General features: G+C 41.1%; 1 protein-coding gene across 3 annotated transcripts in view; it reads right to left on the bottom strand.

The window, feature by feature from the left end:
* eif4e2 (eukaryotic translation initiation factor 4E family member 2) overlaps positions 1 to 14,308 on the bottom strand; it is a 15,778-nt gene extending 1,470 nt beyond the window's left edge. The window contains exons 1-7 of one of the 3 annotated variants that reach the window (XM_062022777.1): positions 14,135 to 14,308; positions 9,836 to 9,947; positions 9,623 to 9,757; positions 5,305 to 5,409; positions 5,076 to 5,228; positions 4,858 to 4,998; positions 39 to 118 (exon numbers count right to left, since the gene is read on the bottom strand). In XM_062022777.1, the coding sequence (XP_061878761.1) occupies positions 83 to 118; positions 4,858 to 4,998; positions 5,076 to 5,228; positions 5,305 to 5,409; positions 9,623 to 9,757; positions 9,836 to 9,947; positions 14,135 to 14,154 (702 nt within the window). In that variant the 5' untranslated portion in view covers positions 14,155 to 14,308 and the 3' untranslated portion in view covers positions 39 to 82. The remainder of the gene's footprint in view (positions 1 to 38; positions 119 to 4,857; positions 4,999 to 5,075; positions 5,229 to 5,304; positions 5,410 to 9,622; positions 9,758 to 9,835; positions 9,948 to 14,134) is intronic. The other 2 variants (XM_062022775.1, XM_062022776.1) reach the window with 2 other exon arrangements.

Raw genomic sequence — 14,308 nt, 5'->3', positions numbered from 1 at the left:
AAATGGATCAGCAGGTGTCAAGGGGACCGGTTCCGAACCTTGCAGAGGTCTGTGGCGTCTTTGCGGGGGCTAACGTCCGCCGCTAGGATTCATCAGACCATGGAAGTCTTCCCAGGCTCTGCAAAAAAGTGACAGATTATCAGTCCCCAGGGTCTCTGCAGGTTTCAACATGTCAAATTTAAGACTTTTTAAGACCATCTTGAAAGTAATTTAAGACCTTTTCACATCCATACAGACAAAAAATACGACGACAAAGTAAAATCAGAGGCCAAGAATGAATTTCAAGTTCCGGTACATGAATTCATTCACTGCTTTTTCACATTGGAAAACAAAATGGTTAAGCTAACTAAATACACCAGGAGCTTCAGCCAACAGCCAATTTTTTTAGATTTGCCATAGTAGTGTTTTCTTGCAAAAGGTGCAGTGTGCTTCATATCAAGTGTTTTCATCAACATCAGCAATGGTAGAGAAAATCACAACAATATAATTGTCTGTGAAAAGAACTGTTAGCATCTCTGCTAAAGCTAAATGCTTAACTTTGGTAATGTTTTTTTTCGGCTGTCAGAATGTAGCAAACAGATAAAAACATCTACAATACTACTGTATCTGCACAAAGTTGTGAAAAACAATGTGTGCAGACAGTGTGATTGTCTAAAAAGAAGGAAGGCCATTATGGTTTGCAAGCCTCAAACAGAATTTGGATGTGAATCATGTGGATAACATTCAAATGTGCTGGGCTCATTTTGTATCTGCTGTGTATGGATACATTTTGACCTGTTTTTTGTGACTTTTTTGAAAACATTGCTAATACACAGTGATTAGGCATGAGAAGCTGACCTGAAATTATTGGAAAAAATAATATAAATAATATAAGAGAATTATGTTTTTTTATAGTTTTACTGTTGAGTACAAAACTAACACAGATACATTTTTAGTGTTTGCTTACTGTATGTCATAGTAAGATTTCACTACTAAACATCTCAGTGATCTCCTTTGGCAATTGACATAACACTCCTTTGTTACGTTTATCATTGTAAAGTTGTGCAAGTGTTTGTGGCGTTTCAGCATCTTTTGACACAGACTTATCCCGGATTTTTGACTTTTCCATGATCATTCCATTCACTTTCACCGCCATGTTTACATACACTTACCTCCTTGATGGCTGCACATCTGGGTACTAAACACTTTATAAGTTTCCATGCACCGGCTTCAACCATGCATTGCATTGATTGTTCAGGAGACACAAATCGTTTGACTTTTACTTACCCATCTTATGCAAGTCATTAGGCTTTGCTGTGGTCTTTCGTTAAGTTTTGTCCGCTGCTATGCTAACTAAACTGTCAACACACAGCTGTGAGCACACAGTAATAGCTGCTGGTGTTCCATAAATTCTGAGCGGGCAGCACAGTTAGTTCTGCTGTGTAGTTACGTTGTAGCGTGCTCAAAAATCGAAACATTTCAAAGCAAGACTGAAGTTAATGCCTGTTTTAAATAAAAGTAACGTCAATAGATTTTTAAGACCTTTCAAAATCGTATTTAAGACCATTTATGAGATTTTAGGAGAATTTTAGACATTTTAAGGCCTTAAATTCAAATTATTGGATTTAAGCGGATACCCTGGTTTAGGGTAAAAGTGACAAGAGTGCACATTTCAGGAACTATTTTTATGACAGTATAACTTCTTATTAGAATGCTACAGAAATGAAACTTTGATATACCTAAGAAATATGCCAACACACAATTGTTGTCTAAATAGCTGACAGCACAAGTGCAAGATAATTGTATCTTGCCTATTAGACAATCCAAGTGGTGGTAGCATCATGATCTGGGGCTGCATGAGTGCTGTCAGCACTGGGGAGCTGCGGTTTACAGAGGGAAATAAATATTCCGGCATGTACAGTAATGTGAAGCATTCGCCATTGTGAAGCGGAGCATGAGCTCCTCCCTTGAAAACTAGGCCGCATGAAGGGTTTGCAACATGATCAATGAGCCCAAACGCACCTTTAAAATGACAAGTACCTCACCAAGGTGAATCTGATGGAGCAGCAGACCTGAACCCAATTGAGCACCTGTGGGGCGTCCTTGAGCAAAACGTGTCTAACATCAACTTGATCATGAGGGAGTGGAAGAGGACTCCTGTCACAAACTGTGAAGCTTTGGTGAATTCTCTGCCTTAGAGTACTAGTTAAGAATAGTTAAGTGGAACCTCAATTTACGACCCTCTATTTTTCTAACTTTTCGGTTTACGAACCATTACTTAGCGCCAAATATGCCTCTGTGTGCGAACCATTTCTCTGTGGGTGAACACTTCATTTAGGCGCCTGCAGACAAGAAAGCAGGGCGAAACATTGTTGGGGAGGCGGAACCTTCCACTTGACTTGCTGCACAGCAGGAGTCACATTCTAAAGCCTGGAATATACTCTTGCGTCACGTAGCTTGCGTCCCCCCTGACGGTGTCTTGTGTGATTTATAGTTCTTCCATGGGGTGTGGCACCAGAGGTGTAATTCTCTTCCAAAACACTAAGAGGCAGTGTCACCAGAAGGAGCAACTGCAGCTGTAGTTGACTAGGTATATTTTCAAACAAGATGAATTAAGAAAATATCGTAATATCGTTATAATTTATTTCACGTTGAAATGACCAAACGCCGCTTATTTGTTGTGTTACTTGTTCTCCCCCGCAACACTCCATGGGTTATTAAACCCCCCCCTCCCCTTTCAAGACGTGCGTGCCGATATATTTTCACGGGAAAATATATCGATATATATATATCGAATATCGAGTTTAAGTAAAATATATCGAGATATACATTTTTGTCCATATCGCCCAGCCCTATTTCATACAATCATTTGAGCATTTTAAGCACAGAGTCTGTTTGCCTGTGTTCAGGTATCCTCCTCGGCAAAAACTGACCAATCCCAGCTCTGCGTTCTGCGTCGCCGGCGACGCGGACCTAGGACCTAGTCAAGCATTTAAAGCGGAGACATGATGTCGGACATTTAGGGGGAGGATGCGGTCTCAACCTCGGTAAGAGTGTTAGCTTCTACCTTGCCGGCTAGCTAACAAGAATGAGATAAATAACTACAACTTTAGCCAAAGTCAGCCAGCTGAACATTGTCGCCATCAATTCAAGTACTTTTTAAAGCAGCGTCAATTTGCAATGCTGAAAACACACACACACACACACACACACACACACACACACACACACACACACACACACACACACACACACACACACACACACACACACACACACACACACACACACACACACACACACACACACACACACACACACACACACACACACAAAATGTAGAGGTATACTTAGATTAAACATAACATTTAATAGCTAATATTTTCTTAATTATTCAAAGATAGAATTCTACACATTGAGTCTACTGGAGTGCTAAAACTGCCAATAGTTAATCAATAGTCAATATACCAGCGTGCAGTTTTTTTAAACATCACAAAATGCTTTTCTTTTTGAGGAAGTTAGATTGTGTTTTGTTGTTTGTTTTCATTGCTGCTATTTTAACTGTTTTTTTAAAATACATATACAAGGTTGATTGTTTTTTAGCACTTTGCCTTTCCTTTCTTTTAAATATACAACATTTTATTAGTCATGTTAATTTTTGTAACAGCTTAATGAGCAGCACAGATACAGTATAAATTAATATTTATGAAATAATTAGTCATCTTTGTTGTTCGTAAGCACTTGCCTAAAATAACTTAGGCTGCAGAAGTCGATGGAAAAATTAGAGCCATTAAAAATGTGTTCGCTTTATTATCTAATTATTCAACTAGCAGGGGTGTCAAACTTATTTTCATTGAGGGCCACACCGCAGTCATGGCTGCCATTATAGAGGGCCGCTTGTGACAGTAAATAATTTATGAATTTGCCTATGAATTTGATTATTTTACTTTTTTTTTAACGTACAGTGTAAATAAAAATCTGCGGATTTTATTACTGTTTTCACGGAAAAAAATGGCAGCTTAGTTGCCAGACTTTTACTGTAAAATATATGTTTTTTGGGGTTTTTTTTTTTACAACATATTACTTTAAATAGAAAAATATATATATATTTTATTTTGGCAACTCAGCTGCCAGTTTTTTACCATAATAAAATGTGGTACCGTTAATACATTTACAGTAATACAACGTAAAAACATCAACCGTGGATTTTACGGTAAAAAAAAATAAATTGACAGCTCAGTTGACAGAATTTTCCTGAAAAAAAAAACTAACCTTGGTTGGTTTTTTTCAACTTACAGTAACATGCTGTAAAAACCTCCGTAAATTTACAGTAAAATCTATTGGTCACTTTTATAGTTTGATGGATAACTTACTTTGCAATCATAAGTTAAGCAGATAATTAAGTATTTATTTGAATTTTTAATATAAAAGTTAGATAAGTTAATATTTGTTGCAATATTGGACACTATTTTTTTTCCTGTCAAAATGGAAAAAAAACAACCAATACCTTTAGTAAGGAAATAAGAAAGAAAATATAAGGTATTTAATTGACACAAATTATTTCCAGGCTTTTGCGGGCCATATAAAATGACGTGGAGGGCCAGATCTGGCCCGCAGGCCTTGAGTTTGACACCTGTGCGTTGAGATAATCGTTGACTAATCGACTATCAGAATAATCGTTGGTTGGTTGCAGCACTAGTGTGTTGACCTATTACTACACTGACTGCTTTGACAAATATGGAGGTATAATTTTCCCAGGAGAAAATATTCTGTAATTAATATGCTTGCTGAAATGTGAGGGCTGCACTCACTTTGGTGGTGAGATCAAGTATTTACAGTAGGAGTATGTAAGAGAGAACGAAACAGGAAGTGACTTACATACTTAATGCTATCGTTGTGTGTCTTGTATTCCATTAAGGTGTTGGGGGGAAGGTTGAGGACTCGTCGCAGTGTATCTCTGATGCGGGTCGTGGTAGACCGGTCGCCGGCTGTTTTGTTCCAGATGGAAATAATGTCCTCCTGGGTGGGTCCAAAAAGGTGATTTGTTTTTAGGAGCGTCACACTCTTCCTATAATACTGCGGCCACGTGTGTCTACCTGGAACCTGACGGACACGACGGCGCCGCAGATCTCCTCTCCGACCATGAACTGCTCTCCCAGCATTGCCAGGATCAGGTTCTCCCAGCAGCGCGACGCCAAGCCTTTCCTCAGACGGATGATACACCTCCCGCCCATCTTGTTGGCATCGTCCTGCACAGAATCGTACCATCAAAAAGACGCCGTAGAAGATCATACCGTGATCGACGCTACACGCTGAGATGCTCACCTCCCACATGGGTTTAATGCCTTCTTTGAAGAGATGGAAGTCACTGTGGCCCGTTATGTCGCCTGGTCGGATCATGTGACTGTAGAAACGCCAGAACTGCTCCACCTTGGGGAGAAAATGTTCAGCGTCACGGGATGAAATAAAAGTTGATATAATAAGTTGATACCATCCCCCAGTAAATGCACTCCAGACCATCTTTTCTCATATCATGGCTGAACTGCAGAAAGGACCTGGCACATTGTATTAATGCATACGGCATACATTTTTCTAACAATATGGAATAATATTCTTCAGTTTGACAGCACTCATTGAAAGGACCAATACTCAAGGAAAAGGAATAGTCCAAAGAAATCGGAGAATTATGCTGCCAAAGAGTAACATGTCGTCCCGATACCAATATTTTGGTACCGGTACTGGTACCAAATGTATTTCGATACTTTTCTATATTAAGAGGACCACAAAAGATTGCATTATTGGCTTTATTTTAAACAAAAATCTTAGGGTACATTAATCATATGTTTCCTTTTGCAATTTTGTCCTTAAATACAATAGTTAACATACTAGACAACTTTTCTTTAAGTAGAAAGTAAACAAACAAAGGCTCCTAATTAGTCTGCTGACGTATGCAATAACATATTGTGTCGTTTATCATTCTTATAATAATTCTTTAATAAGAAAATTCAACTCATTAGAAAGGAGATTAAAGACAAGGCATCCCAGCTACAACTGGGTTCTATTAACACAGATACGATTGTATATATGACGGATATTGCCCTCCAAAATAGTCTCTCTTTTTGATGAAATAACATTAGAGGAATTGCTACGGCGTGTAAGTGGGATAAAACAAACAACATGTTTACTTGACCCACTTCCTGGGAAACTTATCAAGAAGCTTTTTGTAATATTAGGTCCATCAGTGCTAAATATTATAAACTTATCACTTTCCTCTGGCACTGTTCCCCTAGCATTCAAAAAAGCGGTTATTCATCCTCTGCTCAAAAGACCTAACCTCGATCCTGACCTCATGGTAAACTACCGACCGGTGTCCCACCTTCCGTTTATTTAGAAAATCCTCGAAAAAATTGTTGCACAGCAGCTAAATGAACACTTAACGTCTAACAAGCTCTGTGAACCCTTTAAATCCGGTTTCAGGGCAAATCACTCTACGGAGACAGCCCTCGCAAAAATGACAAATGATCTATTGCTAACGATGGATGCTGATGCGTCATCTATGTTGCTGCTTCTTGATCTTAGCGCTGCTTTTGATACCATTGATCATAATATTTTATTAGAGCGTATCAAAACACGTATTGGTATGTCAGACTTAGCCTTGTCTTGGTTCAACTCTTATCTTACTGACAGGATACAGTGCGTCTCCCATAACAACGTGACCTCGGACAATGTTAAGGTAACGTGTGGGGTTCCACAGTGTTCGGTTCTTGGCCCTGCACTCTTCAGCATGTACATGCTGCCGCTAAGTGACATCATACACAAATACGGTGTTAGCTTTCACTGTTATGCTGATGACACCCAACTCAACATGCCCCTAAAGCTGACCAATACGCCAGATTGTAGTCAGCTGGAGGCGTGTCTTAATGAAATTAAACAATGGATGTCTGCTAACTTTTTGCAACTCAACGCTAAGAAAACGGAAATGCTGATTATCGGTCCTGCTGGACACCGACATCGATTTAATAATACCACCTTAACATTTGACAACCAAACAATTACACAAGGCGACTCGGTAAAGAATCTGGGTATTATCTTTGACCCAACTCTCTCGTTTGAGTCACACATCAAGAGTGTTACTAAAACGGCCTTCTTTCATATCCGTAATATCGCTAAAATGTGTTCCTTTTTGTCCACTAGCGAAGCTGAGATCATTATTTATTTGTTCGTTACGTCTCGTCTCGACTACTGTAACATACTATTTCCGGGTCTCCCTATGTCTAGCATTAAAAGATTACAGTTGGTACAAAATGCGGCTGCTAGACGTTTAACAAGAACAAGAAAGTTTGATCATATTACGCCTATACTGGCTCACCTGCACTGGCTTCCTGTGCACTTAAGATGAAGTTTTTACTACTTACGTATAAAATACTACACGGTCTAGTTTTATCCTATCTTGCTGATTGTATTGTACCATATGTCCCGGCAATAAATCTGTGTTCAAAGAACTCCGGCTTATTAGTGAATCCCAGAGCCCAAAAAAAGTCTGCGGGCTATAGAGCGTTTTCTATTCGGGCTCCAGTACTCTGGAATGCCCTCCCGGTAACAGTCAGAGATGCTACCTCAGTAGAAGCATTTAAGTCCCATCTTAAAACTAATTTTTATACTCTAGCCTTAAAATAGACCCCCCTTTTAGAGCAGTTGAGCTGCCGTTTCTTTTCTGCTCTGCCCCCCTCTCCCTCGTGGTGGGGGGGGGGCACAGGTTCGGTGGCCACGGATGAAATGCTGGCTGTCCAAAGTCGGGACCCGGGGTGGACCACTCGCCTGTGCATCGGTTGTGGACATCTCTGCGCTGCTGACCTATCTCCACTCAAGATGATCTCCTGCTGGCCCCACTATGGACTGGACTCTCACTATTACCGTAATTTCCGGACCATAAGCCGCACCTGACTATAAGCCGCACCAGCTAAATTTAGGGGAAAATACAGATTGCTCCATATATAAGCCGCACCCGACTATAAGCCGCAGGGTTTTGATGTGTAATTACCGTAGTATATAGGGGTTCCTGCTACCACGGAGGGGATTGTCGGGACAGAGATGACTGTTTGGGAACGCAAAGCGTCCCATTTATTAACAATAAATCTTTCAATCATTCAATCAAACTTTCACATCTTTGACATGGCGAACAGCATTCGTGCAGAGTACAAATAATACAACGGTGCAAAGTAATACAAAGTGCTCGCCTGTACGTTATCAAAATAACCAGCCTACCGGTATATGAAAAGTCAGTCTTTAATCATTGTGTCATCGTCTTCCTCCTGCGTACTAAAACCACCGAAATCCTCTTTGTCTGTGTCGGAGAAGAACAGGCCGTAAATAAGCCGCACCCTTGTATAAGCCGCAGGGACCAAGACGAGGGGAAAAAGTAGCAGCTTATAGTCCGGAAATTACGGTATGTTAGATCCACTGTGGACTGGACTCTCACAATATTATGCTAGATCCACTCGACGCCCATTGCACCGGTCGCCCCGGTCCTCTCCAAGGTTTCTCATTATCCCATTGGGTTGAGGTTTTCCTTGCCCTGATGTGGGATTTGAACCGAGGATGTCGTTGTGGCTTGTGCAGCCCTTTGAGACACTCACATTTGGGGCTATATAAATAAACATTGATTGATTGATTCTATTATTTTGTCAAAATTATGAGGGACAAGCTGTACAAATGGATTATTAATCTACTTGTTCATTTACTGTTAATATCTGCTTATTTTCTGTTTCAGCATGATCTATATACACTTCTGTTAAAATGTACTAATCACTTGTTCTTCTGTTGTTTGATGCTTTATATTAGTTTTGGATGATACCACACATTTAGGTATCGATCTGATACCAAGTAGTTACAGGATCATACATTGGTCATAATTTAAGTTCTCGTGTGTCCAGGGACATATTTCCTGAGTTTATAAACAATATGAATTTTTAAAAAAGGAAAAAAGATTTTGTGTCGATGAAAAATATTGATGTAATCATTGTACTATTGACTAGATACGCTATTTTACTTGGTATCATTACAGTGGATGACAAAGTGTAGAGCCACCCGTGGCATTTGTTTACATTGTGTTGCCGGTGAGCTATTGTATCCTCCTACAGTGTGTAGTGAAGCATGTTTAGCTATTCCTCGTCCTGCCGGGATGATACTTGTAAGAAACTTACTTTATTTGTCGCAATGCAGGCCAGGATTAGTGATTTAGAAGTCGCTAAAACACTGCCGACTTCGGATGGACATTAGCTGCTAGCTAGCCAGCCATGTTTTTAAAGCACCTCTTCCTGAGGGCATTTCAGTGTTATACCTTCACCTTTATCTTTACTTTTTACTCCCTTTTCTGTCTACACACTGTGTCTGCTTGTAAGTACTCTGTGATTGTGCGCTGGCAAACATGCTCCTCTGCTTGTAAAACCAGCAATGTCACAACATGACGACGACGCGCCGTCATGCCTGTAAAAAAATGTGGCAAACCGGTACTTTTCAAACAGAGTATAGTACTATTTTTGATTCATTAGTACCGCAATACTGTACAACCCTAGTGCCACGTGTTAAAAAGTGTAAATACATGGGGTGTCAACTACTAATACCCGAAAGAGACAGGACGAACCGAGGCAAAGCTGCCAATCTGTCTGATGTTCTGCTCGTAGCTCTGAGTGCTGGCTGGTCGACCTGGGTTTCGTCTGGAGTACCAAAATGTGTAGTTGTACTGTAGAGGGTGCTCACCTGCCCCTGGTACCACCATCTATTACAGAGGGTTCAAAAGTTCAAGTGGTATTGAACACATATGAGTGTATATTGCTATTTGACACTACAAGCTCACCTTTTTCTTTGTAGAGTTCTGCTCCTGGTCCTCGTCTTCATTGTTTTCCTTCTCGCTGTCTTTCGGTGAGCCTTGGTCCTGGTCGTGGTCGCCGCTGTCGTCATCTTTCAGACTAGGTTTCATAGAAACACAAACTTGGCATTTGGCTTTTATCAACTTTAGCAAAAAGTACCCAGAGGCATTTTTAGCTTGCTAAATCTAAACTAAAACTAAAGCAGGACTATTTACGTACTCTCTCAGAACGCTGACTTCTAACTCCTCACTTCACTTTATATTTTGCAGATGTCTTGCCATACCTTATTGCCCTCCAAAAAAATCTCTCTCGTTGAAGAAATAACATTAGGAGGAACTCCTGCGACTTGTAAATGGGACAAAACAAACAAAATGTTTACTTGACCCACTTCCTGGGAAACTTATCAAGGAGCTGTTTGTAATATTAGGACCATCAGCGCTATATATAATTAACTTACCTCTGGTACTGTTCCCCTAGCATTCAAAAAAGTGGTTATTCATCCTCTGCTCAAAAGACCTAACCTCGATCCTGACCTCATAGTAAACTACTGCCCGTTGTGCCACCTTCCCTTTATCTCGAAAATACTCTAAAAAATTGTTGCCCAGCAGCTAAATGAACACTAAGCGTCTAACAATCTGTATGAACCCTTTTCGTCTGGTTTTAGGGTAAATCACAGAGGCATTTTTAGCTTGTTAAATCTAAACTAAAACAGGACTATTTACCTACTCTCTCAGAACGCTTCTAAGTCTGCACTTCACTTGATATTTTGCAGATGTCTTGCCATACCTTCACATTTTACCTCACCAAATGGATCATAGTCATAAATTAAGTCACATGGTCATATTAAAACACAAGCAATGTTTACATTCCACTTTGCTGTTCTTAAACATGGGGGCTAGCGGGTATGACCCGCAGGGTGATGTGATGCGTCTAGTGCAGCCATCCTTGGATAGCATAGTTGCATGCCTGTCTGCTGCTTGCTATGTTGCATTCCTACTGCTTGCTGCCTCTCGCTTCCAGGAACTGCCGCTGGCTGGCTGAATCAAGAACCAAGCGATGGAAAAGCAGAATGCGTAAGTGTTTCCTCGCCAGTACATAGCCTCTCCGTCACCAAGGCCTTTGCTGTGCCTCCTCGTGGCAGTCCCCGGTAACTGTGTGCCTTGCGGCCTCAGGCTAAACAGCATAGGATCCCCCGGGGGTGGATAGCTTAGCCTCCATCCAGGCTACCACCATCCGACTGACCAGTGCCTAATGGCTAACCACTTGGTTATAGGCTACGGGACAAAACCCCTAATGAAAAATCTTTGGCGAGGACCCGCTTTAGGCAGTCACCAACAGACCGGTGCTCTGGCAGTCCTCTGCAACCCCATGTGGCAGAAGGTCGTCATGAGCCTTTCATGCCACTGGAGGACGCCACATGGGGCCAAGACAAAACAGTGTGGGTAGAGACTACGCACTTCTACCACCACTTAAATCAATTCACTGCGCAGGTGTTTTGCTCCTCCTCAGCCAAATTTCAGATGGAAGTCCGCCCCCAACTGAAGAAAACACCACCAAACAAGAGACTCAACTGTGAAGCATTGAAGCACTCAAATTCAAGCCCTCTGTAGACCAGCTCAGAGCACAGCTTGCAGAAAATTTGTCTGCAATCCCTGACACCCACCTGGACCCTGACATCAACACCTACTGAAACTCCCTAAGGACTGCCATCCATCAGGCAGCAGAGGAATCCCTTGGGTACACCAGGCGTAAACATCATAAACCCTGCGCCCCCACACATCAAACCCCCCCGCCCCCCCCTCCGTGCGTCGATTGAGGTGGGCGGGGTTGGGGGGGCGGGGTTTGGTGGTAGCGGGGGTGTATATTGCAGCCCGGAAGAGTTAGGGCTGCAAGGTGTTCTGGGTATTTGTTCTGTTGTGTTTATGTTGTGTTACGGTGCGGATGTTCTACCCTTAGTGTGACCTGTATGGCTGTTGACCAAGTATGCCTTGCAGTCACTTACGTGTGTCTGTAGAAGCCGCATACAACATGTGACTGGGCCGGCACGCTGTTTTTATGGTGAAAAAGCGGACGCGACGACAGGTTGTAGAGGACGTTAAAGGCAGTGCTATCACGGCACGCCCTTAATATTATTGTCCGGGTGAAAATCGGGACAAATTCGGGGGAATGGTTGCCCCGGGAGATTGTCGGGAGGGGTTTTGAAATTCGGGAGTCTCCCGGAAAAATCGGGAGGGTTGGCAAGTATTTGCTAGGGCGGGATAGCCATTCAAAGAAGGTGAATTCATCAAAAAGTGCATGTTAGATTTTTTTAAGAAATATTTTCTTGCGGCCCAGCCTCACCCAGTTTCTGCATCCAGTGGCCCAGAGGTAAATTGAGTTTGAGACCCTTATAGAGTCTATAAGGACACACCCCAGATCCTAAATAGATGGGCTGAACATTTCAACACTCTCCTTAACTCCGAAAATCCCTCTTACCAGGACATTTTCACCAATTTCCCAACTACTCCCCCTGTCGACCACCTGGACTCCCCGCCTACCTTTGCTGAGGTTCGAAAAGCCATCAAGGGCCTAAAAAACAACAAAAGCCCAGGCCCATAATTTAAGTTCTTGTGTGTTCATGGACGTATTTCCTGAGTTGAAAAGTAGAAATTAATATCATATGAATTTTAAAGAAAAAAGACAAAAGATTTTGTGACGATAAAACCTATCGATGTAATCATGGTAAATGGTAAATGGGTCGTACTTGTATAGCGCTTTTCTACCTTTTTAAGGAACTCAAAGCGCTTTGACACTATTTTCCACATTCACCCATTCACACACACACATTCACACACTGATGACATAGTAGTATCGACTAGATACGCTCCTGTACTTGGTATCATTACCTCTATGTTGAGGTATTATTGTATGCAAATATATGTGTACAGTGACATTATCAACATCCTACAGAATAAACCTTTCCAAGGGTTGGATATTCAGCCCTTTAAAAGTTATACTGTAAACATCCAATTGCACCATTGACGCCGTCGTGGCAATACATTATATAAGTTCTAGTTGATTCAATGTTAATTTAGGAACAATGGCTTTGATTATACTTATTTGTTTTTGATGATTTCAACAAGATATTCATTTATCCATGATGTACAGTACTGTACTCCCAACCGTAGTTATTTAATGATGATTTCAAGCGTCACAGACTGCGAATGGAGCTGCAGACGTGATGCCTGTCATAGTGTACATGTGCACACCTTCATTAAGTTTCAGTTTTCAGTTTATGTGGAACATGCATACGATATGATGTAATGCATCACACAATTCCAGTTGTTTCATTACAGCACGTCCGAAAAGGAGTAGGAAGAACAGAGCTTATTTAATCCTACCCCTTTTCATACCATAGCAATTTTATCCAATGTCCTTGTTGTCTGTAACAGAACAGTGAACAAATAAATAATAAATGTATAATATACCATAGTAAGCATACAAATATCAAATACACAAATAATCTTTGTCTCAATAAAAAAAAAGGGAAAAAAAGTTCATCATAATTATTGTTCTGTGTACTTTGTGAACCCTTGTAGATTGAACAGTCTCTTAAACTGAATCATATTGGTGCTTTGTTTGATTTAATTGCTTAATCCGTTCCATAATTTAATTCCACATACTGATATGCTAAAGGTTTTAAGTGTTGTTCGTGCATACAAATGTTTTAAATTAGATTTTACTCTAAGGTTATATTTCTCCTTCTTTGTTGAGAATAATTGTTGTACATTCTTGGCTAGCAGGTTATAGTTTGCTTTGTACATAATTTTAGCTGTTTGCAAATGCACCAAATCGTTTAATATCAAAAATTGTGATTTAATAAATAAAACGAGAGCAGTGAGCACACGTCACGCATCAAAGCTCCATGTTCCGTCTTTCAAGCCGCAACGGCCGTCAAGCTTGAGCCGAGCATGCGCACGCACTTCCCGGCCACTCAACAACTACTATACCGTGGATTTGCGGCCTGCACGCACAGCCGGGCTAAGCTAAAGCTAATAACAGAGAAAGTTCTCTATGATAACATGTCAAAATACTTCAATTTGGGTGACATGTGTTGTCCCAAACAGGGATAGGAAATTAAAGCCGACACTCGTGTGCGTTTATAGGTTAACAGCGTGCATTTGTCGTTTAACAAACACACCTCTCATTTAACAACGCAAGACTCGTCAAAAGTTATTTGCACCACGCACTTGGGAACATTCCTTCGTTTTCCACCGCGCATTGTGAATACATCTCAAATTACTTACGCGTCAAATTTGTTGTTCATTATTTTCTTAATCGGCCGACCTCAGCCTCCAACAGCCATGAATTCCGCAGCAACGGCGGCGCGCACGCATACAGGTGCGCGCTCACGTGCGAGAATCAGGACACCAAGAGTTGTGAACTTGTGACTGTGTACACTACTTTGTTAAAGTTAAATT

This window comes from Entelurus aequoreus, linkage group LG16 (assembly GCF_033978785.1).
Source record: "Entelurus aequoreus isolate RoL-2023_Sb linkage group LG16, RoL_Eaeq_v1.1, whole genome shotgun sequence".
Taxonomy (NCBI): domain Eukaryota; kingdom Metazoa; phylum Chordata; class Actinopteri; order Syngnathiformes; family Syngnathidae; genus Entelurus; species Entelurus aequoreus.
The sequence above is the reverse complement of the archived record's forward strand: the minus strand, read 5'-3'. Positions and strand labels throughout refer to the sequence as shown.